The sequence below is a fragment of the Salmo salar genome, chromosome 10 (assembly GCF_965601325.2).
Source record: "Salmo salar chromosome 10, fSalSal1, whole genome shotgun sequence".
In the NCBI taxonomy this organism is placed as follows: domain Eukaryota; kingdom Metazoa; phylum Chordata; class Actinopteri; order Salmoniformes; family Salmonidae; genus Salmo; species Salmo salar.
In genome coordinates, this window is record NC_138300.1 from 16,172,021 (window position 1) to 16,199,286 (window position 27,266).

Here is a 27,266-nt window from a genome sequence, read left to right on the forward strand (position 1 = left end):
GATGGTAGCTGACTCTATAGCCACTCCTATCTGTCATATATCTAGAGGAAAGACTTTGTCCTCAGGCCTGGAGGGAAGCCAAAGTAATTCCGCTACCCAAGATTGATAAAGTGGCATTTACTGGTTCTAACAGCAGACCTATACACTTGCTGCCAGCTCTATGCCCATGATTTTGGAATGAGATGTTTGACGAGCAGGTGTCCACATACTTTTGGTCATGTAGTGTACGTTACATGAGAAACTAATGAGCATGGAGAGCCACCCTTTGGCGAAAAAAATTACAGCAGCCCCACCCCCTAACTACTCTCAGCGGCTTTGTCACCAGCAGGCTTAGGCTGCCACATCCTTATTTATTTTCATAAGCGCAACGTGACTCCAAGAGACAGGTTGGAATGTCTGACTGAAATACGGAACACATTTAACATTTTTTTTTATTATTTGGTATTAGTGGTGTTTGAATTTGTTGATAAAATGCGGGACTTGATTGTTTGGTTGCGGGACAAAGGGCAAAAACGCAAGACTGTCCTGCACAATCCGGGAGATGTGGTCACGCTATACATAAAAACCAGAGAAAGGAGGATATCGGAATGCCATTAGGCAATGAATTGAAGATCGTGTCACGCCTCACACAGCAGATTGTCGACCAATCGCGTTCCCGTTGTCATGCTGCGTCACGCGGTTGCTAAACTAATCGTCACAAAATCCCGTCTCAAAATCAGGGTATGAGTCGAGAAACCTGCATATTTCCCTCGAAAGTACGTCGTCACGATTCCCCAGCTATACGATATAACAGATAACCAATTAATTCTCGGAAAAGATTTGTAATGTTGACGAAATGTATGCTAATGTTGGGTTTTTGAGCTAGCGCCCAAATGACTCTCATTCACCCCTTGAAGGAGAGCTCTTGTCCTAGAAACGTCCAGGATGCACTGCGCGGTCCATCGACGACGCATGGTCAAAGAACACACGTTAATACGAGTTTCCCCTCCCCGTCTGATCTACTTCTTCTATTGTATAGACGACCAAAATAAAATAAACCAAACAACTTTACTATTTAAAAATAAACCGATTTGATCACTACACATGCTCAAGGGGAACCTGGGAGGGTGGGCCGTCTTCCAGCGCCAGTAAAACGTTTTTACAAGTCCCAACAACTTTTCTGCCGCAACCACAATGTCCCGTTTCTTTGAGGCTTGAGTTGTACTGTTTAGAACTGTGGCAATGAATGCCACAAACCCTGTGTGTTAAAAATGTGGGTTATCTTTTGACTCGTAGCAAACATTTACTTCAGCATGTGGTGCATCCACTACCATATCTTCACGAGCATCACTTGTTTTCTAAATTATTTTGCCACCTCAATCTCCTTCACCCTTACCAGGCACTCCAGGAAATCAGGATCATGATCCCCACAAGTACAACACTGTTTTTATTCAGTATACTCCGTCCGTCTGCCCACACTTGAAACAAATCCTTTATAGTTCTTACACAGCAGTGGTTTGGGGACTAAAGCTCTCGCAGCGTGTCTTACATAACCAAGCTTCACATGCGTAGTACAGGAGGTTAGTTGCACCTTAATTGGGGAAGACGGCTCATGGTAGCGGCATAAGTGGAACAGACTTTATTGTTTTTCTCCATTCACCCAGTGGGTCTGTTGAGGCCCACTGCAATCTTCCTTTGTTCTTCAGAAATACAATGAATGAAAATAAAACCACTCCTGGTCACTGACACTCCACTTTTCCCAGCGTGTACATCACCATTTGACACCTCAAATGCGTTTCCCACACATGCATTCTTACTCAACAAGAAGCGATTCATTATCATTCATAGACGTTTCCTCCACTCCAATTTCAGACAATTTCCTTTTTGTTCCAGTTTTCGACACTACTGTTGTCCATTCAGGACATGCATCTTCACCAACTTTGTTCAACGTGCTGCTTGTTTCGAACTCAGCATTCACTTCTACCATTTTACCTGTCTGACCTGTAACAATGTGACACCTTTCCCACCCGACGGGAAATATTATTTATTCTCAGTCAGGGGTACTTGCTCCCATCTCCTCAAAAGTATGTCTGGCTCATATAGTGGATTTATGCCGCGTTCACAACCCCGTTGAAACTAGGAAACTCGGATATTCTGACTTGCTAACTGGTTGAACATGGCACGTGTTTCCTAGTTCCGACTGGCTCATGAACGCAGTAAAATCTCTATAGTGACTGATCTCTGATTGGCCATTGAAAGGGGCGTGCGTTGGATCCGGACGAAGAGAAACAAAGATGGCGGCAGTTACCAGAGGCTCATTCACATTTATGAGACGCTTGGTAGGTTTGTTAAAGTTTTTCCAAATGTGTATACCGACGTGAAAGCTTTGCGAGATAGTTGATGATGCACAAGGATCATGCATTTAGAAATACTGCTACTGTACATCAATCTAGAGACGTTTCCCATGCAGCTGCTAGCCTGACTAGCAAACAAGCTAATTTTAGTCTATGTTACAGTGAAGTGGGATTGAAATTGACATTATTTCCTAATTGTTTTGTAGTTATGAATAATTGCTATCTGTTGGTTACTACTACCCAGATAGTCAACTGTTTATTTGACTCAAACGGTTGACGATGTGTGTGTCTGAAATAATTGAACTTGAATGCCAATACAATGTCATCCCTAACCCATTCATAGACCACTGTAACTAACGTTACCTTTAGCGCCCGACGATAGTACTGTAATATTTTGTTGAGTTTCTACGCATCGCTTGCGGTATGGTTTTGGAATCAAGGTACGTTTTTTTTCATATCAGCGACAAATACATTTCTAAAATCAAAAGGTTAAATTACGACACACTTTTTATAGGATTAGGGTTTGTGACAGGGTTCCCATACGGCCATCTCTATGTTATATTACAACGTTTGTTTACGGAAGACTAATTGGCTATTTAGCGTTCTCCGAACACCTGTGTGTAAACTTAACTGGGGAGGAAGTGTAGTTCGTCAACTGGAGGTATACACTTGCGTATGGATTTGTGCAACACTTACTGTAGCAGTTTATCTTTTATTTGAAAGATTCTTTCTCATTCATATGAAAGTCAAGGGGCATATCAGTACGTGATTATTGACGTTTCGAAAACTGTGTCGGAATTGTAGTTCACACGCAGCCAACCGTAGCCGCTTAAAAACCTATGGATTTTAAGAGCTTTCGAGAGCAATGTCATCATACCTTGGTAAAAAATGGGGCCATACTTGCAAACATTTTAAAGTTAAAGGGGTTTCACTAGTGATGATCTTTTTGGTGAACGTCGGAATCACATTGGTGATAACATTTTGAGGTCGGTCCGATTGAATAAAAAAAAATACGATTATTAAATGTTATTTTTTAATTAAATGGACTATGCATTATGCGGGTTGAATGCTGTAACAATAAATGATTAAAAGTCACATGATGGTAGTGACTGCCCATCAGTTATTCAAATTAATAAAATATTTCAGTTGTGTATATTACATTTGTTTTATATGATGACTTTATTATTTAATTCCAAGTCATTTCATCTCTATAGAGCTGTTGTCTGACAATCACTATTTTAGTAGTTCTTCAAAGTAAATAAGACACTGTGCAGTGCTAGACTTGGAATAAAATAGGTATCAGTACTCATTTTGGGTGCCGGTACTGTTTATTTAGGTGCAGGAACTGTACAATACTTTTGAGCTAATATTTTATAAGAGGTGCAGAAACTCCGTTCTGGTGAGCGCCTGCCCAAGTCCAGCACTGTTAAAGGTGTTGAAAAGGGACGCCTACAGCCAACAGCTTGAAAATGAAAATTATGAATGAATTTAATAAGGAGCTTTCTCTTTCTTCAGCCTAGCACACACACTTTTGCCTATTAATCATATTGCAGAGGCTATATTACATTGTGTATGCCAAAATGTAGTGCTACAAGGTTTTGTAGGCTATGCGTTATTATAATCATCCAGCTCGTCACATGCGTTTTGAATCGAGCATTAAGGACGGGCAGTGAACAGATTTTTTTTTATCCCCCGTCATTTAAAAAAGCTTGCTGCCAAGTTGGCTCAAACCCATGGTTAAAGTGCACCATCAATTGCTAGTCAACCGCTTTAGCAGTGTCTGCCACTGAGAAGCGATGATGGCCCACAGTACAAGACTGCTATTTCCATAAGGCTCTTTGCTTTTTTTTTTACGATGAACTTACATGTAAGGACCTTATTTTCCCCATTAAAAGCACATGGATGTGTGTGTGAAACTGATAATGTGGGATTTTGTCATGTATATGAAGAACTGAAAATGTTTAACAGTAGTAGCTAGTTGCCTAGTCAAGGATGCATCAGTGCAATGTTGACTCACATTTTGTTACAGACCAACGAAACAAGTTAACCTTGAATTTGTAGGTTCAAAATATCCTTCTAGTGGCCAGTGTTGACCTATTTTAAGTCGTGATGCACTGATATGACGTTTTTGGCCGATATCCGATATTTTCCTTGCTTAAAAAACGATACCGATATTTACAATTTTAGCGGCCTTTTAAGCATTCTAGTACAGTTAAATAGTTAACACACACACATGGGCGCAGCGGTCTAAGGCACTGCATCTCAGTGCAAGAGGCGTCACTACAGTCCCTGGTTTGAATCCAGGCTGTATCACATCCGGCCGTGATCGGGAGTCCCATAGGGCGGCGCACAATTGGCCCAGGGTCGTCCGGATTTGGCCAGGGTATGCCATCATTGTAAATAAGAATTTCTTAAATGACTTGCCTAGTTAAATAAAGGTTACACACACACACACACCACACTTACCAAAAACTTTTGTTGCCATTTACTTATGTCCCCATTACCAGTAAACCATAATCAAAACCAATTTCTTTTACTTACTTGCTGTGCTGTTTCATTGTTCATTAAGTTCAGTCGTGTCATTCTCAACCAGGATTTCTATGGAACGCCGTTTGGGTCTTTGCGTGTCAAAAAAGATGCACGTCAAATAACACGACATAATCTGTTTCAGTAGCTATAGTTAGCCAGCTAACTCTATAGCTAGGTGTCATCATCTAAAATAACCCTAATTTATGAGACAGTTCTTATTTGATTAATGATGGTCAGACCTATCTATGTGAAGCTAGCCACTAAGGATTAGCCACAATAGTGGACTTTGCGGTTAGCCTTCAAAATAAAGGTATGGCATAATTCTACTATTAGTATTAATTTGCATCACTGTCAATGACACTAATTTTGAAGGCAAACTGCAAATTTCACTATTTTGCCTAATCCTTATTGTGGCTAGCTTCACAACACATAACCCGGTCCGGTCGAGCCTCACTAGCCAGATAAAGCTAGCTGGCTGCTTATAACGTTAGCTTTGAGCAACAGGGTTAAGTAGCTGGCTAGCTATTTATTTTCATGAACTGAAGTTCAATTTCAATAGGCAAACAAGTGGCAACCTAGCTAATACTTACTCACAAGGATTCCTAAATCATTGCTAAGAATAATGAAAATAACTGCAGCTTCTGCTGGTTGTATTGGTGCTAGTTAGGTACCAAGCTAAAGCTAGCAACCCCAGAAGTTGCGGTTGAACAAATGATGCTTTATTACCAACGCGGTATTGTAAACACATCGTTCGTGGCCAGTGTTTGCTTGTTTGCAGACTTTTTTTTTTTTGTACAGCTTTGACAGTGCTACTGTATCTTTTTTGACACACAAAGATGCAAACGGTGTTCCATAGTATGTATGCCGTGAAGCTAATAGCAGTGACACTATTACTGTGTAACTCCGGTAAGGCAACATCTGAAAAATAGCGCATTTGGTAGTGTGTACCGGTGCTCGACCAGTCAGCGAAAGCCAACATCACCTACGACAGAACGGTTGATTGTCAAGGGCAATGAATTCCATTATCTTGGCTTTAATGGATTTCGCCTTTGAGTTGTGTCGCTGAAGTTCTTACTCTTTCAAATCACTACTCGACTTGTTGACTGCTCGATTCACACAGCAGACATTGTGTGGCTAGGTTAGGAATGCTGTGTTGCACGTGTAGCGCAACATTTTACGTGGCGTTATTACGTCATGTACCTACGTTATATAGGTATGCACGGTAGCTTTGACATCGGTTTTTAACATCGCCGTTAAATTAGACACCGGCCGATACCAATGTTGGCATTTTACGCAAATATCAGCAGATTCCGTTATGTTCACCAATTTATTATTATATTTTTCTTATATTTTTTTTACTGTTTCGTGGATCCCTAATTTTAAGAAATGCTATTGATTGGTGGATATAAAGTCTAAAATCTTTCATAGGCTGAAGAAGTTATAATCGGTACGACCTGTTGAGGTTAGCATAGGGCTAACGTGTGCCATGTTATCTGATGGGACCAGCTACAATTGAGTAAATTTACACTTTTCAATGGCTGATACTCATTTTGTGCGTTCCACACAGACCTATTCCCACCCCCCTGTCACACACAGCGCATTTGTTGTTGCTTGACCACGAGACACTTTCATTCAGTCTGCATGGTTAATGCAACAATGTTGATGACAACAATGTTTCCAATTTGATCTTAATATAAATCCACAAGCGTTCTATAATTACAACGTTATTAGTTTGTGTTTCTTACATCTGCAAACAGCTACTTTGTATTTTCTTAGCAAGTTAAGCTAAATCAGGTTAGGCACTAATGCTAATCGCTAATTAGCTGGCTAGCTATATCATGGCAGTGTGGAAATGATCTCAAATGAATGCAGAAATTTATGGAAATGCAGGAAATTATTTTAGGTTGAAGTTGAATTGAACAGTATAAAACAATCAGAATGGAGAAAGACCCATTGAAATCATTTAGAATGTGTTTTGCCACCCTACGGTCACGCACTACTCATAAAGCAAATTTAGAACTTTTATTAATCAAAAACATAAAATACTGTATAAAATTTGAAAAATACCATATGATATTTTGGCCGTATTGCCCAGCCCTACTTTGCAACAAAAGTTTCCACTTTAAATAAGTTAAATAGCTAAACAACTTTGCCACAAATGGATGGGTGATTCTCATGAAACCATGGCAGTAGAAAATTGAGTTAAAAAAACATAATGCACCTTCAACTATCATTCTGAAGACTACAATGCTTAGTTTATAGCAATGTCTCATTTTAAATACATTTTACATTTTTGCCAGAATTTTTATACATTTTCTCCCCAAATTCTCATTAATGAAATGTATCTGGATGAATTTCTTGAATCATTTTATACAATTTTTACTTTAGAAAAACCTAACTTATTTGAAGAAAACACTCTGTTGCTGTAGTTGGTGAGTAAATCATACAAGTTGTATACTAGTTGAAGTTTACTTAATATTTATTAGTAAAAACACTTCGTGGACATGTTTCTCGTTACTGTAACACGTTTTCAAGTTGGTGTAGTAACTCATTTAAAAAAAAAAAAATAGTTTTATTCACCCATGATGCATCATCTAAAGGAGCAGTCCTTAAGGCGTCAGCATGCTTCAGTTCGGCGGGCGGCTAATGAACAAATGTGCTCGCATACTCCATTAAGACCTTCACTTGAAAAACAACAAAAAGGCTGCAATAGTACTGTTTGTCCATTTTGAGATGCCGTAGCCAGTATACACTTCCACAAAATAGTCAGAATTAATCCAAGATAACTCAAGAAATCTGTAATTAATTTTAACGTTTTTTCCAAGATCTTAGTCACACAATTTTACAACTAACTAAGATGTTTGCAGTATTTCTCAATGAAAAAATGTGCATGAAAACAAGTAGTTTCTCGTTGAATGACAACAGACTTTTTATTGAAGAGTTTTTACTGTTGACCAATCACGGATGAAGGGGCGTAGACTTTGTCTCCCGAACTTCAGCTGGCCTCAAAGGAAAAAAATGTGTGCCCGAATTGAAAAACCCTTACTGAAGTCCAAAACGAACAAAAACATCACAACATTTCATCGTAATATATGCACAAACTCCTCTGAACTGTTTCAGCTCGGAAGCATGCAGGGACGCCTTTAGACGAGCACAAGTTAATTTAATTTCTTCACTTATATGCCTTCAGAATGAGGGTCTTATTCTCAAACACCCCCTTTACGACACTTAGCGTTCTCATCACCGATATGACTAAACCTCAAATTGAGAAGAACTTAGAACCATTAACTTACCATCTTGAAGGCATGAATGGACATTAGTGATGGGGTCAATTATTTGCTAATTCATAATGGCTGTCTCCTATTACTTGCACAGTGAGCTAAGGGCCTCTCATTACCGAAACGCAAATGTGTCATTAACTAGGGCTGTGGCGGTCACAGAATTTCGTCAGCCGATGATTGTCAAGCAAATAACTGTCGGTCTCACAGTAATTGACCGTTAATTAACAAACACATTTAGCTTCTCCTGGATTTTACATTCATAGCCAAGAAGCCATTTAAAAAAGTCTACTAAATCCATGTAATATAGCCTACACCTTCACCATTAATCCATGATGTATTTTAGACAGGTCTAAAGAAGCATGATATGAAGAAAATGTAGTCTATAGCATACTCTGAGTTGTCCTTATGTTAGGTCCTGATCTGGCTATGCCATATGGCTGTGGGCTACACTAGTTAATTTAGCAGACAAGATTTGCTTAGAATTCCGTGGCATTATTTTATAGTAATAAAGAATACAATTGAACAAAGCTGAATAAAATATAAATATTTTCCTCCAAACAATTTGAGGGAGAGTGCACATGCGGCTATTCTGAGCGGTTAACAAAGCAATGGGTATTCCTATATGCTTAATTTAGAGTTATTAATGTAACTTTAGTTGTTCTACAAACGTTGGGCTATATGTTTTGATTTTTAATACACTCTAAGGCTGCATGATGTGACTCCAATGATGATTTGAAAAAAGACGCTAGAAAGGCATGAGCTCTGCTTTGTTTTTTTTGCGCAGGCTGTACACACTTCATTAGTCTCTCATTCACAATTTGACAAGCACTTGATAATGCCTCGAATTTCACGGCGACATCCCCTTTGTGGCTGTAATGCACCCTAAAAAAGTCCATGCCTTTTGCGGCCCGGAGTGCTGCGTTGTGCCTTTCTCCCCGAGTGTGCTGCACAATCCGAAGCATCTCTCACTCACTCACACGGCTCGGCTCTCAGTCACGTGATGAGGTCTTTCTCACAGGCTACAAGTGAAGACGGACACATCGGGGACGCAACTGCGTGCGTCCTTTACAATTCCGAGGTGCATATTGAAGATATTGGAAGAACTCTCCACATTTACTTTTCATCAGTTACTTAGTAGGCCTAACAAACAGCAAAAGCACTAGCCTATGTCAATCTATTATCCCCCATAGTACAAAAGTAAACCTATTCTGTAAAATAAATATTCCATACATAGTCTGTCTGGGACAGTTGTGGGATGAGAGATCCCAAATGAATACAACCACTAGCATCAAAAACCCATTTTTTTTATGCAATGTGGCTGACGCAACAGATCAGAACGTTTAGCTTAACATGTTGATAAACTATTAGGCTATTTCTTCACATTATAAGCGCAGCAATGCGCACATGGTAGTAGGCTATAAGCGCAAATGTTCCATTAGCGGAAAACACCATTTATCAAAAGTGACCTCAAATGCAATTATGCATGTAATGCTTTTATTATGAAGGTGAATTTTTATGGTGAAAATGATCTTCCCCAAACTTGAAACTTACTCGTTGCTTATATGTGCCAGTTAGGCTCTACACCACTTGTAAAGCGAATTAATTTGCTTAATAGGCCTATATGTTTTAATAAGGTTTCTATGGGCTGGGCTACATGAGGTGTGCAACTGATTGGAAAAAGACAAAAAAAAAACAGGTATTGTTTCTTATGCTGGGCATCATTCACAAGTGATTAATACATAATTCACAAGTGATAGGCTAATATTATCACCCATCGGACTATTCTTGATTTAATCTTGTCTTTACATATACTAAATAATATGTGACACATTTGTTTTGATTTAGAATGGACATTTATCATGCACCTGTATTGAAACATGTCATCTATGCACTTAAATAGCGAATGGAGGACGCTTTTCCCCGTGGTTCATTTTCATGCCAGCCAGGTAGGGTATTCTCCTGTTGTAAATATAAGCAATGTGCTTAATATTAGGAAAGTTGAGAAATAAATATAGTAGGCCTAGCCTATAGAAAGCTGATGGGATCCTCCTCTTTTTATTAGCAGCCATCACTCTGTTTTCTCCCGCAATTGCATAGCCTATAGAAATGTTGCACAACATGAGCTCATGGGCTCTCATGAAGTGTTTGATTAGATTTCTGATTACATTTGCATTGATGTCAGAGTGATTAGAGGGACAATAGAGTGCTGAGTGCCAGGCAGTTGGCAGGTTTGGTAGACTACTAATGACCAGAAGCAGCATCAGAGCTTGGAGAAGCCTAATTACCGTGACTGAACGGCCAAGTGGAATTTGACTGCCTTCATGACTAATGACCTCCGATGTGGCGGTAATACGGTCACCGCAACAGCCCTAATCATTACCACATTTTATGTCAGTTTCGGTAATGAGATCCTTAAATAAGGCAATGATAATAAGCTAATTCTAATGTATATTCAATGGGTGTGCTGTGCTGGTGACTTTAATTAATTACTAGGATCACTGCTTTCACCTTTTTGTATAGATTATTTTGTAAAAATCTGGTATTTCACTAAGCAGGGTTGTCATGAAATATGGCTTTATAAACCCCATTTAATTTACTAAGTGACAATCTGGAGTTTGTTTTTCAGCAAAGAGCAACCGCCACTTAAAAGAGGATATCCCCCATTTTTGACATGTACCTGTTTTAGCTATACTGTTTGATATCCCAACAAAGTTTTTGGTCCATATCCGACATATTTAGGTACTTCATATGCATATCATGTTATGCCATTTGCGCATAGAATCCCATTCAATTTAGTAATACATCTAAAATATCTTAGAACCACACATCTGTATCCTAATACACCAATGTTAAATGTTTAAAAAAAAATCCACTTTTTAAAATGCATGCACGTAATTACAGTACTTGTGGTAAAATAAGGGTTGTTTTATGCAAGTCATTTGGCATTAAGAAATGACAGTTTCATGTATTGGGTTACTGAATTTTTAATAGAGCTCAGTACAGTTTTCCAATGGCAAACTATGAAACACACATTACTGAAACATGCTTTTCATTACCATAATGCACCAATATTTAGGATATATTAGGAAAAATAAAATGTATACGTTTAGTAATTTTGGATTAATCTGATAGTGTGCTTTTTGGGCTTTATCCAAATATGTGTACATGAAAATAACATGTATACACAAATAATTATAACAAATACAAGAGTGAGAAAATGCCAAGAGTGTGCAAAGCTGTCATCAAGGCAAAGGGTGGCTACTTTGAAGAATCACAAATATAAAATATATTTAGATTTGTTTAACACATCTTTTTGGTTACTACACGATTCCATATGTGTTATTTCATAGTTTTGATGTCCTAACTATTATTCTACAATGTAGAAAATAGTCAAAATAAAGAAAAACCCTTGAATGAGAAGGCGTCAACTTTTGACTGGTACTGGTGTGTGTGTGTGTGTGTGTGTAACATTTAGATTGTTAAACTAAACTTGCTCTGCAGCGAGTCAACTGTTGAAAGCTACGAAGTCATGCTAGCTATATCTTTAGATGCTGAAACGGTATATCCATTAACGAAGCCTAGTCCTGAAACGCGACCCCATCTAATGACTGATCATGACATGGATCTATTTCTCGTTTATCATCGCAGCTCTTGGCACATCGGTACAAGCGTTGCTGCTCCAGGGTCCAAACTGGCCGACCAGACTACACCCGTCGTCCCCACACTCTCTTCATCCCTCAGCTGTGCAGCTCGAGGTTTTTCCACACCAGTTATGGTAAGTAGGCTTCGGAATCGGCGCACAGGGATGTGGAATGAGGAAGATGCTACTGCTGACAGTGTACACTCCGTACAGACAGTAAACTAAACAATCTTAAATGCACGGAAGGCTATGTGGAAGTTATAGGTTGAAGAATGGATGTGTCATTTTTAATGACCATTTGCTTTCTTTAGTCACATCAGGACCAATTGTGCCATTCAAACTCTCAGATATTGGCGAGGGCATCATGGAGGTGACGGTGAAGGAATGGTATGATTTCAAAATATAGTACAGCAACATGCAAAGCTGTATATGAATTCCGTTTTGTTAAAAGAGTTGCCACTAGAGCCCACACAAGTTCAATGATTACTAAGCATAGCTACTCCAAGAGAAAGATGTTAAGGTTGTCTTTCTGTTCCCATAGGTATGTGAAGGAAGGAGACAAAGTCTCCCAGTTTGACAGCATCTGTGAGGTACAGAGTGACAAGGCATCTGTCACCATCACAAGTCGCTATGACGGTGTCATTAAAAAGCTCTACTATGAGGTTGATGCCACAGCCTTAGTGGGCTCACCCCTGGTGGATATTGAGACCGAGCCCGGTCCGGGTAGGTATGCCGCCAAAGCACCAACAATGGCGTAATGGAAATCTCCCAACTTTTTATGTATCAAATGTGTAGAACAATAGAACTGACACTTGAAGCCAGTTCATATTACCTGGGTCACGTTTATAATAAAGAAAAATTGGAACACACCAAAATATCTAAGTTCAAAAACAACGCTGGCTTCTGTTGGAAGGTGGGGATAGTGACTTTGGTCGATCTTTCAGAGGTGGCCCATGAGGAGGATGTTGTGGAGACCCCGGCGATGTCAAACGATGAGCACACACACCAGGAAATCAAGGGACACAAGACCCAGGCCACACCTGCAGTCCGTCGTTTAGCCATGGAGAACAATGTGAGTTGTTATTAAAAGACAGACACATACACATGCAAGCATGCATTCACTGCAAGATGGCACTATAGCACAAGATTGAGCACCACCCCTTTAAACCTGGAATGGCCAACTACTGGGTGTCCAGGCTTTTGTGATGATTCAGTCTATTTACCTCTTTGCCGCTTACTTTCCATTCCTACTTAGATCAAGCTGAGTGAAGTGGTCGGTACCGGGAGAGACGAACGGATCCTCAAAGAAGACATCCTCAACTTCCTGGCCAAACAGACAGGGGCCATCTTACCCCCGACCCCATTCCATGAGATCCAGCCACCCCCTCCCGCAGCATCCGCCCCCTCCTCGGCCTCCATGCCCAAGATGAAGCCCCCACCAAGTGTCCCGCTCCCTGTCATCTCCAGGCCCGTCTTCACGGGCAAGGACAGCACTGAGCCCCTGAAAGGTAGAGGGAGCATTACAGAGATGGTTAATGGTTCCAATAAATGTGTTTGCTTTCTGGGATACATTTCTGATTCAGAGAATAACCCATAGTATTAGCTAGACAGGTTAAATATAGTCTATTATAATTAGAGTAGCAGTGATGTTTTGAACGGGTTTCAAAAAGCTAGTCACTGTATTTAAATTCCCAATCTATGTTCAGTCCAGGTTCCAAACAACTTCCTTCTGGCTTTGTTTGCAACAGCCTAAAGTGACCTGACTGGACAGGTGTTAACTTAGCAATATAGTACTAGCTTCATCAAAACATATCTATTTTTTTTCCAACGTGTTCTTCTGAACGACCAGGTTTCCACAAAGCAATGGTGAAGACCATGACTGCAGCTTTGAAGATCCCCCACTTTGGTTATAAAGATGAAGTGGATTTGACGAGGCTGGTGCAGCTGCGCAAGGAGCTGAAGGGCCTGTCAGAGGGTCGCGGGGTCAAGCTCAGCTACATGCCCTTCTTCATCAAGGTGACCTTTGACTCCTGACATGATGTAATATGAAGTTGTGAGGTGACATGTCTAGTGGCAAAGTGACGCTATTGCCAATATGCATGGGGTAACACCTAATAAGAAGTGTTCGTTATGACGTTGAAATGTCAGCGTTATACGCTCATGCCAGATCATGTACTGTTGTTATGACAGAGGTAGCAGCTTGTGTTATGTGACTGAAGTGTTATAATGCCCTGCACAGAAACTTCATTATTACAGGGGTGTCATGAAAGAATCATTGCACATCATACCTGAAGTACTATGCCAGAGGATTTGGGTAAATAGCATGCTGGCTGCGGTTTGGATCACACCATTGTCCCTGTGCCCAAGAAAGCGAAGGTAACTGACTTAACACCCCTTAGCACTCACATCGGTAGCCAGGAAGTACTTTGAAAGGCTGGTCATGGCTTACATCAGCGCCATCATCTCGGAAACCCTAGACCCACTCCAGTTTGCATACCGCCCCAACAGATCCACAGATGACGCAATCTCAATTGCACTTCACACTGCCCTTCCCCCACCTGGACAAAAGTAACCTTATGTGAGAATGCTGTTCATTGACTACAGCTCAGCGTTCAACACCATAGTGCCCACAAAGCTCATCACTAAGCTAAGGATCCTGGGACTAAACACCTCCCTCTGCAACTGGATCCTGGACTTCCTGACGGGCCGTCCCCAGGTGGTAAGGGTAGGCAACAACACATCTGCTACGCTGATCCTCAACACGTTGGCCCCTCGTGTACTCCCTGTTCAACCACGACTGTGTGGCCAAGCACGACTCCAACACCATCATTACATTTGCTGTCGTCACAACAGTGGTAGGCCTGATCACCGACAACGATGAGACCGCCTATAGGGAGGGCTTCAGAGACCTGGCAGTGTGGTGCCAGGACAACAACTCCTTCAACGTGCTCAAGACAAAGGAGCTGATCGTGGACTACAGGAAAAGGAGGGCCGAGCACGCCCCCATTCACATCGATGGGGTTGTAGTGGAGCAGGTTGAGAGTTTCAAGTTCCAAGTTCCGGGCACGACAACGCCTTTTCCCCCTCAGGAGACTGAAAAGATTTGGCATGGGTCCCCGGATCCTCAAAGTTCTACAGCTGCACCGTCGAGAGCATCCTGACTGGTTGCATCATCGGCTGGTATGGAAACTGTTCTGCATCCGACCGTAAGGTGCTACAGAGGGTAGTGCGTGCGGCCCAGTACATCACTGGGGCCAAGCTTCCTGCCATCCAGGACCTATATACTAGGCAGTGTCGGAGGAAGGCCCAAAAAATTGTCAAAGACTCTAGTCACCCAAGTCATAGACTGTTCTCGGCAAGCAGTACCGGAGTTCCAAATCTAGGTCCAAAAGGCTCCTTAACAGCTTCTACCCCAAGCCGTAAGACTGCTGAACAATTAATCAAATGGCTACCCGGATGATTTGCATTGACACCCCCCTTCGTTTTTACACTGCTGCTACTCGCTGTTTATCAATGCATAGTGACTTTACCCCTACCTACATGTACAAATTACCTCGACTAACCTGTTCCCCTGCACACTGACTCCGTACCGGTACCCCCTGTATATAGCCTCGTTATTGGTATTTTGTGTTATTATTATTTTAACTTTAGTTTATTTAATAAATATTGTCTTCACTCTAACTGCATTGTTGGTTAAGGGCTTGTAAGTAAGCATTACACGGTAAGGCCTACACCTGTTGTATTCAGCGCATGTGACAAATAAAATGTTATTTGAAGATGATCATAATCTTCTCTGTTTGAGCAGGCTGCTTCACTGGGCCTTCTCCATTTCCCTATCCTCAACGCCTCGGTGGACGAGGCTGTTCAGAACATCACCTACAAGGTAAGGCTGCAGGAAGGGGGTGGTGGTTTTGGGGAGACATTGCTTCCCTTTCAGTCAGTCAACGTCGGTACAACATACTATGGGGAGTTGCGCTCTCACATCTTCGGTTGACAATCTAAAATCACTCCTGACAAGGCCAATGAAATCCTTTCCTCACTGGAAGCCCCGCCTTCCACAGGTGATAAGTGTGAGGCTAGAATGAATACCTTCCATTATTCCGCTCTTCATCTCGGTGTGGACAGGAACGATTCGCGCTACTAAAACAAACAATTGGAACACGAGACTGTCTGTCTTACGTTGAGCCAACTGAACTGCCCCTTTGTGGTAGAGCGTGCTCACCCCTGGACGTTGTGTGCTGGAGTTTGTATGGTTCTTCTAGTTTCCTAATCACAAATAGTTTTGTTATTCTTCGGATTGTTTGGCCTGGCTATAGCACTGAGTTAAGATTGCTAAAAATGCGACCTAGATGACGACGGCTAAGCTGGGTTTGGGTTCATAACCATGCCCAAATGAATAAAGAGATACTCAGGTTTGTTGTCTTTGTGTAAGTCAGAGGTTGACACGGGAACAGGAATGGTAGTGAAGTTCTGGAGTGAGGCCTAATGTAATTTGCTTATTAAAAACCAATAAAAAAAAAAAAAAAAGGTCATTTCCTCAGATGCAAGCGGAGAAATACACAGTTGCACATCATGAGTTAATTCGACTGAAAGGTTGCTTGTTCGAATCCCCGAGCCGGCGAGGCGGGAAAGAAATTGTCGGTTCTGCCCTTGAGCAAGCAGTTGACCCCCACAAGACTTGCTCCCAGTCGCTGATGACGTTGATTTAAGGCACCCCCCCTCACCTCCTCTGATTCAGAGGTTGGGTTAAATATGGAAGACACGTTTCGGTTGAATGCATTAGGTATCCCTTTTCCGTCCGGGTAAGTAGAAAAATTCAATGTGGTTATCACAGCCATTAAACTCCTAACTGTTTTTGAAGTCACCATTGGCCTCATTTTGAAATACCTGAACAGTTTCCTTCCTTTCTGGCAACTGAGTTAGGAAGGACGCCTGTATCTTTAGTGACTTGGTGTATTGATACACCATCCAAAGTGTAATTAATAACTTCACCATGCTTAAACGGATATATATATATATTTTTTTAAAGAAACATTTTGCCTTGAACAAGTCACCTACACAGTAATAAAACACAATGCCGAAGTATATTTATATAATTTGCGAGCGACCTGTCCAATAGGCTATTTGTATGAACATTTTAAATGAATAAAGAACGAAACACAGCTGTTTTCCGGCCTCTGTAATTTAATTTAGCCTAGGCATGAACGTTTTAATTAGGAGGAATAATTAACAAAACATGGCTGTCTACGAACACCAGGGCCAGCCGGTCATGGCTAGAAGGGATCCAGCATTTGTCAAATATAATGTCAGATTTGACTTTTTGTAGCAGTTTAGGAGAATTAGGTTAAGCTTAGGAAAAGGGTTTGTGTTAGCTAAAATTGAACTTGGTCTTAATTTGACAAAAGCTGGATTCCTTCTAGGCATGACCGGGCAGGCCCGCCCCACTCACCATTCCCGCTGCGATTCAGCACCACAGCAGTGGAAAGAGGACACTAGGTGGCCACAAAATGAATAAATTATAAAACTGATGTTGGACAATCAAACGTAAGTAAACAACATTCGTTAAGGCTGGTTCATTGAGTTAAGGCTTATTTTTACAATGCTCCTGTGAAACGAGGCACGCGTCATGCATTTTATGAAAGCACTTGTTTCCAAAACTCAAATGATATCCATTTTTACAGTTCTTCTGGATTATGTTTATTGTAATTTGAACTATGAGGTCGTGAATCGTGTCGTGTGGCTTATTGACACCAACTCTGTTTCCTACTATAGACAGTTGGCTGCCTAGTGATTGCATCATTGTAACTCTCTGATGTGAATAGTTGACAACTATGTTTTGTTTCCAAGTGCTACTGAGTAGGCTCAACTGAAATGCACCAGATACACATCATTACTCTACTCTGTCAATCCATTCCAAATCTTTATACTATACAAGACACGGGCGGCATATGTTGATCTTGCCTAGGGCGGCAGCAGAGCTGCTTAGACCAGGCGTGACGAACACAATTTGCCTCTAATTTACTTGTTTGCGGCGGACCTTGGCCTGCTCAAAGTGAGCCGCTGCGGTTGGGAAGTCAAAACTGTACAACTCCTTGGAGCAGCTTGCGATGCGCATCAGCTTTGTTACTTTGTCCTCAAGAAGGCGTGCTCTTGAGACCGTATTTACTCTGTTTTGGATAAGGAATTCCCTCTCTGTGGGCACACTGTATGCTCCTCTGAGGAAGCAGCCCCCGAGCATCTAGTTTGGGTTAGGAGGGCCTTAGCACGGGTCTGGTTGACTAGTGCGCCGCTCCACGAAAACATTACTGGTACGACCGTGCCCCTATGTTTTGTTACAGCAAACGGAGTACTACGTCAGCCATTTCAGGAGCCTTCTGTGCCCATAAGGGGGCCGGGCGTCATGCGATCTCACGGAAGCATAACGTGTATTGGAAGCTTTCCATGTTTAATGCCCCTCTGGTACCCCTTGAACGAGGGGCATCTGAATCTCCCCAGGGTGGGAGCAGAGTATATGAGTGGAGTTGAGCGTTCAAAATTCCCAGCGCTCCACGTCCTTTCCAACCGCTCTCTTAAACTGCCGCTCCAAATTCGCTCCATTCATTAAAATCACCATCTATTTTTGTGACTACCTGGACCGACCATTTGGTTTTGAAGTATTGAAACCAAACAATATGATGATTCCACAAGGGGGCACCCCTCCCATAGGTTGTGCATTACTGGGATTCATTGCTGCTTCCTGTCTGTAGTTCACTAGTACCTAATGAGGTGTCTAGTGATACAGGTTATGGGCCCTTAGGCGGTTGGTGGTTGGAAGCAGAGTCGAGGGAACAAGCTGCGTTAGCACGGTTGTGTCCATTATCCAACACACGGTCTCTGGTTCAAATTAACCCCAAAATGAGCTGTCTCTTTCCAGCTCAACGCTTTTCTTTCCTAGGAATTAGATTACGGTTTCTCAACCTATTGCGCCCACTTGGGATTTGGTTTTGAATGCTCTGTGAGAGGCCTCCTTTTGAATCACTGGAGTCTGGATCTGAAGACCCTCTCCTGTGACACCTCCTTTCTCGTGGCTTTAGCCTCGGCTAAACATGTTGAGGACCTCCAAGTTATCCATACACCCTTCCGGTACTTAGTTTGCCCAAGGCGATTCTGAGGTGACGTCGCGTCCAAATGCAGTCTTCGCAACGAAAGTAATGGCTATGTCCTACAGGTCCTTATTTTTTTGTTGCTATTTTCTATTTTTGGCCTCCTTTTGTTTCTGATTAGCAACATAGTTTGCATGCCCTGTGTCCGGTGCCAGCTTTACGCACGTACATTGAACGGGATATCCGACCAACTTTTTGTCTGTTTTGCTAATCCATTTTGTGGCAGGGCGCTCTCTAAGCAGCCTCCACAATCCAGTGGGAGAGACGCTATCAACCTGGCATGTAGCAGCAAGCTAATGAGGGCGCCTCGCCTCAAGCTCCGATAAAACATTGCAGATTTCTACTTTGTTTTCTAGTGTTTTCTTTCTCATTTTATGTTTGTTTTTATTTCACTTGGTCCCCCCCCACCACCTCAAGTCTATACTCTGCCTCCACCCTAATAGACATGTATTAATCACTGCTACAGTTATGTGTATATAGTTCTATCGTTTTCTTTTATTAGCATTTTCATTTTATTTCACTTAGTCCTGCATGTCGGAGCTTAAGATTTTCACTGTACCCTGCAATCACACCTGCAACCCTGTACATGTGACTGTTAGCCTTTCAGAGATTCAGTGTGTTTATCTAGCGGTGTACGCGCCAACTCCACCAGGGGTCTGGCAACGTCTTGGGTGTTATTTAAAGGGTTGACTGTAGGGGGTATTGGGCTACGCCAAACACTTTTGTGAGGTTTCATAGGTTGGCTGTCACTGCTCCCAGTGTGGTTACAGCTGGGTTGTTCCATGTCATTTCAACAAGCCATAACACCCACAACCTGATTTTGTTCTGAAATTGTTCCTGTAGTTAGACACGGATAAGATTAGAATTCCCGCAACCATTATTTTGTTGAAATATAATTTAAATCTGTGAGAAATGTAAGCTAATTGATTGTACCCAAGTTGGCCTTTAAAAAAAAAAAGTTTTAAAAAAAGTTTAAAAACAAAATTATTCTAAGAAGAGTAGGACATGAGGGATCCATAGAAATGGTATAAAGCCATCCACGGACCACCCCAACAATGAGTATACAGTATCAATTCTATGTTTAACAAGTAGTTAAGAGGTGCAGCTCTGAGTATTGTTTCTTCATCCTATGTAATGTGTTCTCAGTGAATTTGGTTGTCCCCCCCATTCAGAGAAATTACTAATTTAAAGTTTAGGTTTGTCCCATCCTACATCTTGAATTTCATTGTTCATCCTAGTCCCCTTAGTTCCAGTGAAGGGAAATCTAAACGCTACGGCATACAATGACATTCTGTGTTTCCAACTTTGTGGCAACAGTTTGGGGAAGGCCCTTCCCTGTATCAGCATGACAATGCACTCGTGCACAAAGCGAGGTCCATACAAAAATGGTTTGTCGTGAACAGTGTGGAAGACTTTGACTAGCCTGCACAGAAGCCCTGACCTCAACCCAATCGAACACCTTTGGGGTGAATTGGAACGTCAACTGCAAAGCCAGGCCTAATCGCCCCAACATCAGTGCCCGACCTCACTAATGCTTTTGTGGCTGAATGGAAGCAAGTCCCCGCAGCAATGTTCCAACATCCTAGTGGAAAGCCTTCCCAGAAGAGTGGTGGTTGTTATAGAAGCAAAGGGGGACCAACTGTCTATATTAATGCCCATGGTTTTGGAATGAGATGATTGACGAGCAGGTGTCCACATACATTTGGTCATGTAGTGTATATTCAAATAGATGGGATACTTGCTCACATCGAGCAGAATGCTGGACGTAGAAATAGAATGACTCATTAACACGGACATGACATTTCTCTCATCCTTTCTTCAAAGTGATTGAGAACCCGAGCTGGTTCTGAGATGTGCTGCTTTATCTCCTCCTCCACCACCAGGCATCCCATAATATTGGCCTGGCCATGGACACGAGCCAGGGCCTGCTGGTGCCCAATGTGAAGAATGTGCAGTTGCTGAGTGTGTTTGAGATCGCAGTGGAGCTCAACCGCATGCAGACCCTGGGCGCCACGGGCCAGCTGGGCACGGCTGACCTCACAGGAGGCACCTTCACCCTCTCCAACATCGGCTCGGTGAGCTGGGGAGGGGAAACTAGTGGCTGGGAGGATGAGCTTAAAGTGATACTGATAAATCAAACAGATTTATATATATTTTTTTAAACCTTGTGTGATTTGATAATGTTGCCGTTTTCATAATTAAAAGCCGTGTTGGCATTTTTTAGTAGCCATCGAATGCTATTTTAGTAGCCATCTAATGCTAACTTGAATAGTAATTGACAGCTAGCGGTTGCATTATTTGGGACCTATGCTTGCTTAAGCCGCTTGTTCAGTCTTTACATGTCATGTATTTGTGTTTTCCATTGAATCAGATTGGAGGCACTTATGCAAAGCCAGTAATTCTGCCTCCTGAGGTGGCGATTGGCGCTCTTGGAAAGATCCAGGTTTGTGAAAATGTATATTACTTTAACATTATCAGCTGTGTTGTCAATGCTGGCTATGATGAGTGGCGCAGGGGTACGGACCTCAGCTGATAATGGGAGCTGAGTGTTGGTGCTAGTTCTCAGCTCAGTGGGCATGTGGCCAGCTGACTGGGAGGTGTCAACACGATACAGACGCCTGACTGAGCCTCATGACGTTGTCTGGACTTGTTACATTTATTTGATAGTTATGGATGTCTGGATTGCTTTATGAATAATCATCTCCTGACATGTTTATGCCCCGTCCAGGTCCTGCCAAGGTTTAACTCGAGGGACGAGGTGGTGAAAGCTCACGTCATGAACGTCAGCTGGTCGGCAGACCACCGGATCATCGACGGGGCCACCATGGCGCGGTTTTCCAACCTGTGGAGGGACTACTTGGAGAACCCGGCCTCCATGGTCCTGGATCTGAAATGAGCCTGCAGTACCCTGGCCCAGCGACGCAAAACCAGCCCCCATGATGATGTGAAGTTGGTCTATTGTACTCTGACTCTTTGGGTAGTCACTTTGACTGGGTGTTACTGGTCACCATACTACTCCTGCCCCCTTGGCCTTCCAAACCTTTCTTCCTCCGAACATGGATGGCTGCACACGCCACGGACACCACAAGTTCCCTACTACTCGACGTTGTAAAACTAATCTCTAGTTGCTGGCTGTTTTTATTTGTGTGTGTGGCCTTAGTTTGATTGCTCTCTTCTGGTTGCCTTACTGACATAGGATGGGTATGAACAGTAGCGCTTTCTCCTGAAGAGCAGAATGTTGGAAAACAAACCTTTTTAGTAAACGTGTTGTATTTCTGAAATACTGTATAACCCTGTAAAAAAAAAATTCTTCGCACCTTTTTTTTAGTTTTACAGCCCCACACATTCCCTCATCAATGCTAGAAATCTATTTTCAAGAGAATGTGCGGTTTAGTGATTCCCTATGAAAAGTGTCATTGCACAGCATGCGCTTGTTAGTGTTCATATCAGCTATAGTGCCTTCAAAGTATTCATACCCCTCGACTTATTCCACATTTTGTTGTGTTACAGCCTGAATTCAAAATTGATTAAATCGATGCAATACCCTACAATGACAAAGTGAAAACAGGTTTTTAGAATGTATTGAAAATGAAATACAGATCTCATTTATGTAAGTATTCACACCATTGAGTCAATACTTTGTAGCAACGTTTTGGCAGGAATTTCAGCTGTTAATCTTTCTGGGTAAGTCTCTAAGAACTTTCCACACCAGCATTGTGCAACATTTGCCCATTACTCTTGTCAAAATTCTCCAAACTGAAATTGGTCGTTGATCGAAGCTAGACAACCATTTCCAGGTCTTGCAGTAGATTTAAGTCAAAACTGTCTTCATGGTAAGGAACTCCAGTGTAGATTTTGGCCTTGTGTTTTAGGTTATTATCCTGTGTCTGGTGGAAAGCAGACTAAACCATGTTTTCCTCTAGAATTTTGCCTGTGCTGAGCGCCATTCCATTTTATTTTTATCCTGAAAAACTTCTCAGTCCTTAACAATTACAAGCATAACATGATGCAGCCACCACTATGCTTGAAAATATGGAGAGTGGTACTCAATGTGTTGCATTGGATTTGCCCCAAACATAACACTTTGTATTCAGGACAAAAAGTGAATTACTTTGCCACATCTTTTGCAGTATTACTTGAGTGCTTTGCTGCAAACAGGAGGCATGTTTTGAAAATTATTTATTCGGTACAGGCTTCCTTTTCACACTGTCAATTAGGTTATTATTGTGGAGTAACTACAATGTTGATCCATCTTCAGTTTTCTATCACAGCCATTAAACTCTGTTTTAAAGTCACCATTGGCCTCATGGTGAAATCCCTGAGCGGTTTCCTTCCTCTCCGGCAACTGCTTTAGGAAGGACACCTGTATCTTTGTAGTGACTGAGTGTATTGATACACCATCCAAAGTGTAATTAATAACTTCATGTTCAAAGGGATATTCAATGTCTGCTTTTTGTTTTTACCCATCCACCAATGGGTGCCCTTTGTGAGGCATTGGAAAACCTCCCAGGTGTTTTGGTTGAAACGATTTTAAATTCACTGCTCGACTGAGGGACCTTACAATTATCTGTATGTGTGGGGTACAGAGGTGAGGTAGTCATTCAAAAATCATGTTAAATGTGATTTTTGCACACAATGAGTCCATGTACCTTATTATGTGACTTGTTCAGTACATTTTTACTCCTGAACTTATTTAGGCTTGCCATAAAAAAGGGGGTTGAATACTTATTGACTCAAGATATTTCAGTTTTTCAGTTTTAATTTGTAAAAAAAACTTTGACATTATGAGTGTGTATTGTGTGTAGGCCAGTGATAACAAATCTCAATTTTAAATTCAGGCTGTAACACAACAAAATGTGGAAAAAGTCAAGGGGTATGAATACTTTCTGAAGGCACTGTATGATGTCAGCAGCTACTGGACAAAACACTCCAATGGTTCCCCAATTGTTAGTTTGATCAATTTGTGTTACGAAGTTGCTGCTTTTCTTGCTGTTTTGATAATGTTTTTTTTTTTTAAAGGAAAATATTAAGTTATGGGTGGAAGTGAACACTTAAGCTGTGTTCGAATACCCATACTAACATACCGTATACTACCTACGTCACAAATAGTGTGGTTAGTATGAGTATTCGAACACAACCTTAGTGTAAGATTTTGGGAATGCGTACTGTGGTCTCTGTATTTTAGGGAGATTGTACTATTTGAAGATGTGTGAGAACTGCCTGTCTGACTTAATCACCGTTTCTGATATTGTGTGGATCCTGAAAACAAGTTTTAATAAATTTGAGGTGTAAAGATTTATTGGCTTTGCTGAGTGTTGTGGGTTATGTTCCCCAAGAATTCTGACACTCTTGGCAAAATAAAGCCTTCAGTCTATAGGAGCTAAATAATTGTCGTCACCTGGAAGTATGGGAGAGATACAGGTTCATGTTGGAAATTCCCAGTCATTTTTCCCATGGGAATTATTTTAATGGTGACATTTAAGGTCTGTAATATATATCCCTAAAGTTAATTTAAAATATTTAGTTAACTGAGTAACCATCTTTCCATTGACCATTGCTCAATGTTTTTGTCTCCAGGACTTGGAATGAATAGAGCCAGTCCTAAAATGCTTCTAATTTCCCACCCCGTTAAACAGAGGACAAACATGTTGTATGACCATTGAATGTTTTCCACCCCTATTTCACATTTTTCCTACTGTCTTCTGAAGGTATGTGTTGTCAGGGGGACTGTAGTCCATGTGGCAAGTTTAGCTTGTGACCACCACTATTTTCAGCGTTCCACCCCTGACTAAAATGAAACCTCTGGAGTCACGCTTCATCTAGGAACACTACTGACAAGGTATGAGCTCTATTGCTACTCTGTTACAAGATTTTCAAAGCAAAGAAGCTATTCCATCAACACAATAACATACACTGAGGACATGTCTCAGGAATTTAGCACATGGGTTTACTTCATGCAAAGTAGTCCAATTTAGAAGGTACTATTTAATTTGGCTGCGACCGCCCGGCAACAGGATTTGACCATTTGTTACAGGACTACTACAGCTGTGCTCCCATCTGTTTTGAACATATACATTGACTGTTGGTGCTTCCATGAACTTTACAGTCTATTTGGGGTGAGATGTATTTAATCCTTTTTGTCAATTATGTGAAAGTTATTTACTACATGCAGTTTGGCTTGATAAAGAATAAGAATTGAGGTCCAAATGGAAAAAAGGCTAATCATGTTGTCAATCATTATGAGGACCAATGCGTTTCCTTCTGCAGTGAAGAAATCTAAGCAGACATGTTCCTGCCTCTGTCCTTGACAAGCCCTATCTGTCTAATTGAGGAAGCAGTGAGCAGGCAGACTCCAGTCCCGTTTTGAGTTAAGATTGTTTTGGGAGCTGCATTTGATCAGGGTCACCATGACTGGGGTGGCAGTGGCACCGTCACCTCTATCAAGTCCCTTTGGGAGACTAGAATTAAGAAAACTAAACAATATATGCAGAAGCAACAAGATCAAAGGGCTGGTGTAGGTAGGTGAGTGATGTTTATCCTTGATAATTTTATGGAATATTGAATAGGTTCAAAACCCAATAGGCTTAAAGGGATATTTCAGGATTTTGGCAATGAAGACCTTTATCTACTTCCCCAGAGTCAGATGAACTTGTAGATACCATTTTTATGTCTGCGTGCAACTTGAAGGAAGTTGCTAACTTGCATACGAGCAATGACGGGAAGTCTATGGTATCTGCTAGCATGCTAGTAGATACAGTGCCTTCGGAAGGTATTCAGACCCCTTGACTTTTTCCACCTTTTGTTACATTACAGCCTTATTCTAAAATGGATTAAAAAATATCCTAGGACAAATGCTGATTTCCAGATCTTTGGAATTTCGTTACATTCCAGGGTTGAATTGAATAGATATGTAAGGGAAAGGGGGATACCTAGTCAGTTGTACAACTGAATGCCTTCAACTGAAATGTGTCTTCTGCATTTAACCCAACCCAGAGAATTGAGTGTAATTGCAAGTAAAATGTGGTAAGTGATTTTTTTTTAACCAACCAACAAACCACATTTTTGGCAAACCAATCAAGTGGCTTGATAACGATCCCTTTTAATAAATACCTGGAAAAACAGCACATTAACCTGGAATGTAAGTACCCTGGAATGTAAGACCCTGGAATGTAAGTACCCAATTGTGCCTTCGGACAGTATTCAGACCCTTCGACTTTTTCCACATTTTGTTACATCACAGACTTATTCTAAAATGGATTTAAAAAAATCTTCAGCAATCTACACACAATAACCCATAATGACAAAGCGAAAACATGTTTAGACATTTTTGCAAATATATTAAAAGCAGAAAAATACCTTAAGTATTCAGACCCTTTGCTATGAGACTCGAAATTGAGCTCAGGTGCATCCTGTTTCCATTGATCATCCTTGAGATGTTTCTACAACTTGATTGGAGTCCACCTGTGGTAAATTCAATTGGTTGGACATGATTTGGAAAAACACACACCTGTCTATATAAGGTCCCACTGTTGACAGTACATGTCAGTGCAAAAATCAAGCCATGAGGACAAAGGAATTGTCCATAGAGCGCCGAGACAGGATTGTGTCAAGGCATAGATCTGCGGAAAGGTACCAAAGAATATGAATGCTTCCGCTCAGTGTTTGGGATCAATTGACACCCTTTACAATGGAGCACTGAGATTTATTTTAAACTGCAAAACCCTTACGCACCACTGCACTTTGTATACCAGGGTTGGCTGGCCTTGTCTAGTTAATCACAGGCTCAGTCACTGGTATACTTTTATTTACAAAACCATTTTGGGTTTACTACCATTTTATTTGGCCATTTTTATTGTTCAGAAATGTGGTGGGTACTCTTCGTCCGCAGGACTCTATCCTGCTAACTGTTCCAAATGTCCGAACGGAATTTGGCAAAAGGGCTTTTATGTACTCTGCGCCATCAGCTTGGAATGCCTTACAAAATACTTTTAAACTGGAAGAACTTGTTCCGATTGGTGTTTTTAAAACATTGATGAAGGATTTTGAGGCTTATTCCTTGACCTGTCAATATTTTTAATTTGCTGTTTTATGATTTTGTTATTCTCCTGTGAATTCAGTTTTTTTTACTAGATTACCTGTAGTTGTTCATGTCTGTCTAATTGTTTAATGACTTGGTGCTGCCTATCTTAGCCAGGAATCTCTTGAAAATGAGATTCCAAATCTCAATGAGCCCTTCCTGGTTAAATAAAATGTAAAAAAAATACTCAAGCCCTGGTCCAAATGACACTTGAACCAGTGTGAAAACATTCCTAATAGTGTTTCCCAAGAAAAGCTGCCATTT

At 41.3% G+C, this 27,266-nt stretch overlaps 1 protein-coding gene and 1 non-coding gene across 2 annotated transcripts; both read left to right on the top strand.

Annotated features, from left to right (window-relative positions):
• Window positions 1-2,208: 2,208 nt before the first annotated feature.
• On the top strand, window positions 2,209-24,224 carry LOC106613594 (lipoamide acyltransferase component of branched-chain alpha-keto acid dehydrogenase complex, mitochondrial). Its single transcript, XM_014216018.3, has 11 exons — window positions 2,209-2,318; window positions 11,792-11,918; window positions 12,095-12,170; window positions 12,325-12,506; window positions 12,728-12,855; window positions 13,039-13,291; window positions 13,633-13,799; window positions 15,589-15,666; window positions 20,809-21,000; window positions 21,297-21,368; window positions 21,654-24,224. The coding sequence occupies exons 1-11, from the start codon at window positions 2,274-2,276 to the stop codon at window positions 21,819-21,821; spliced, it is 1,488 nt and encodes a 495-aa protein (XP_014071493.1). The 5' UTR covers window positions 2,209-2,273; the 3' UTR covers window positions 21,822-24,224.
• LOC123724999 (small nucleolar RNA SNORD94) lies at window positions 21,418-21,556 on the top strand. Its single transcript, XR_006757475.1, has one exon. It is a non-coding gene; the product is annotated as a small nucleolar RNA SNORD94 (small nucleolar RNA).
• Window positions 24,225-27,266: the final 3,042 nt, after the last annotated feature.

Excerpts from the sequence above, each read along its gene's own strand:
- LOC106613594 (XM_014216018.3), top strand. The coding sequence starts at position 2,274 with ATGGCGGCAGTTACCAGAGGCTCATTCACATTTATGAGACGCTTG. Across the intron at positions 12,171-12,324 it reads GAGGTGACGGTGAAGGAATG|GTATGTGAAGGAAGGAGACA; the intron begins GTATGATTTCAA and ends CTGTTCCCATAG. Across the intron at positions 21,369-21,653 it reads GCGCTCTTGGAAAGATCCAG|GTCCTGCCAAGGTTTAACTC; the intron begins GTTTGTGAAAAT and ends TGCCCCGTCCAG.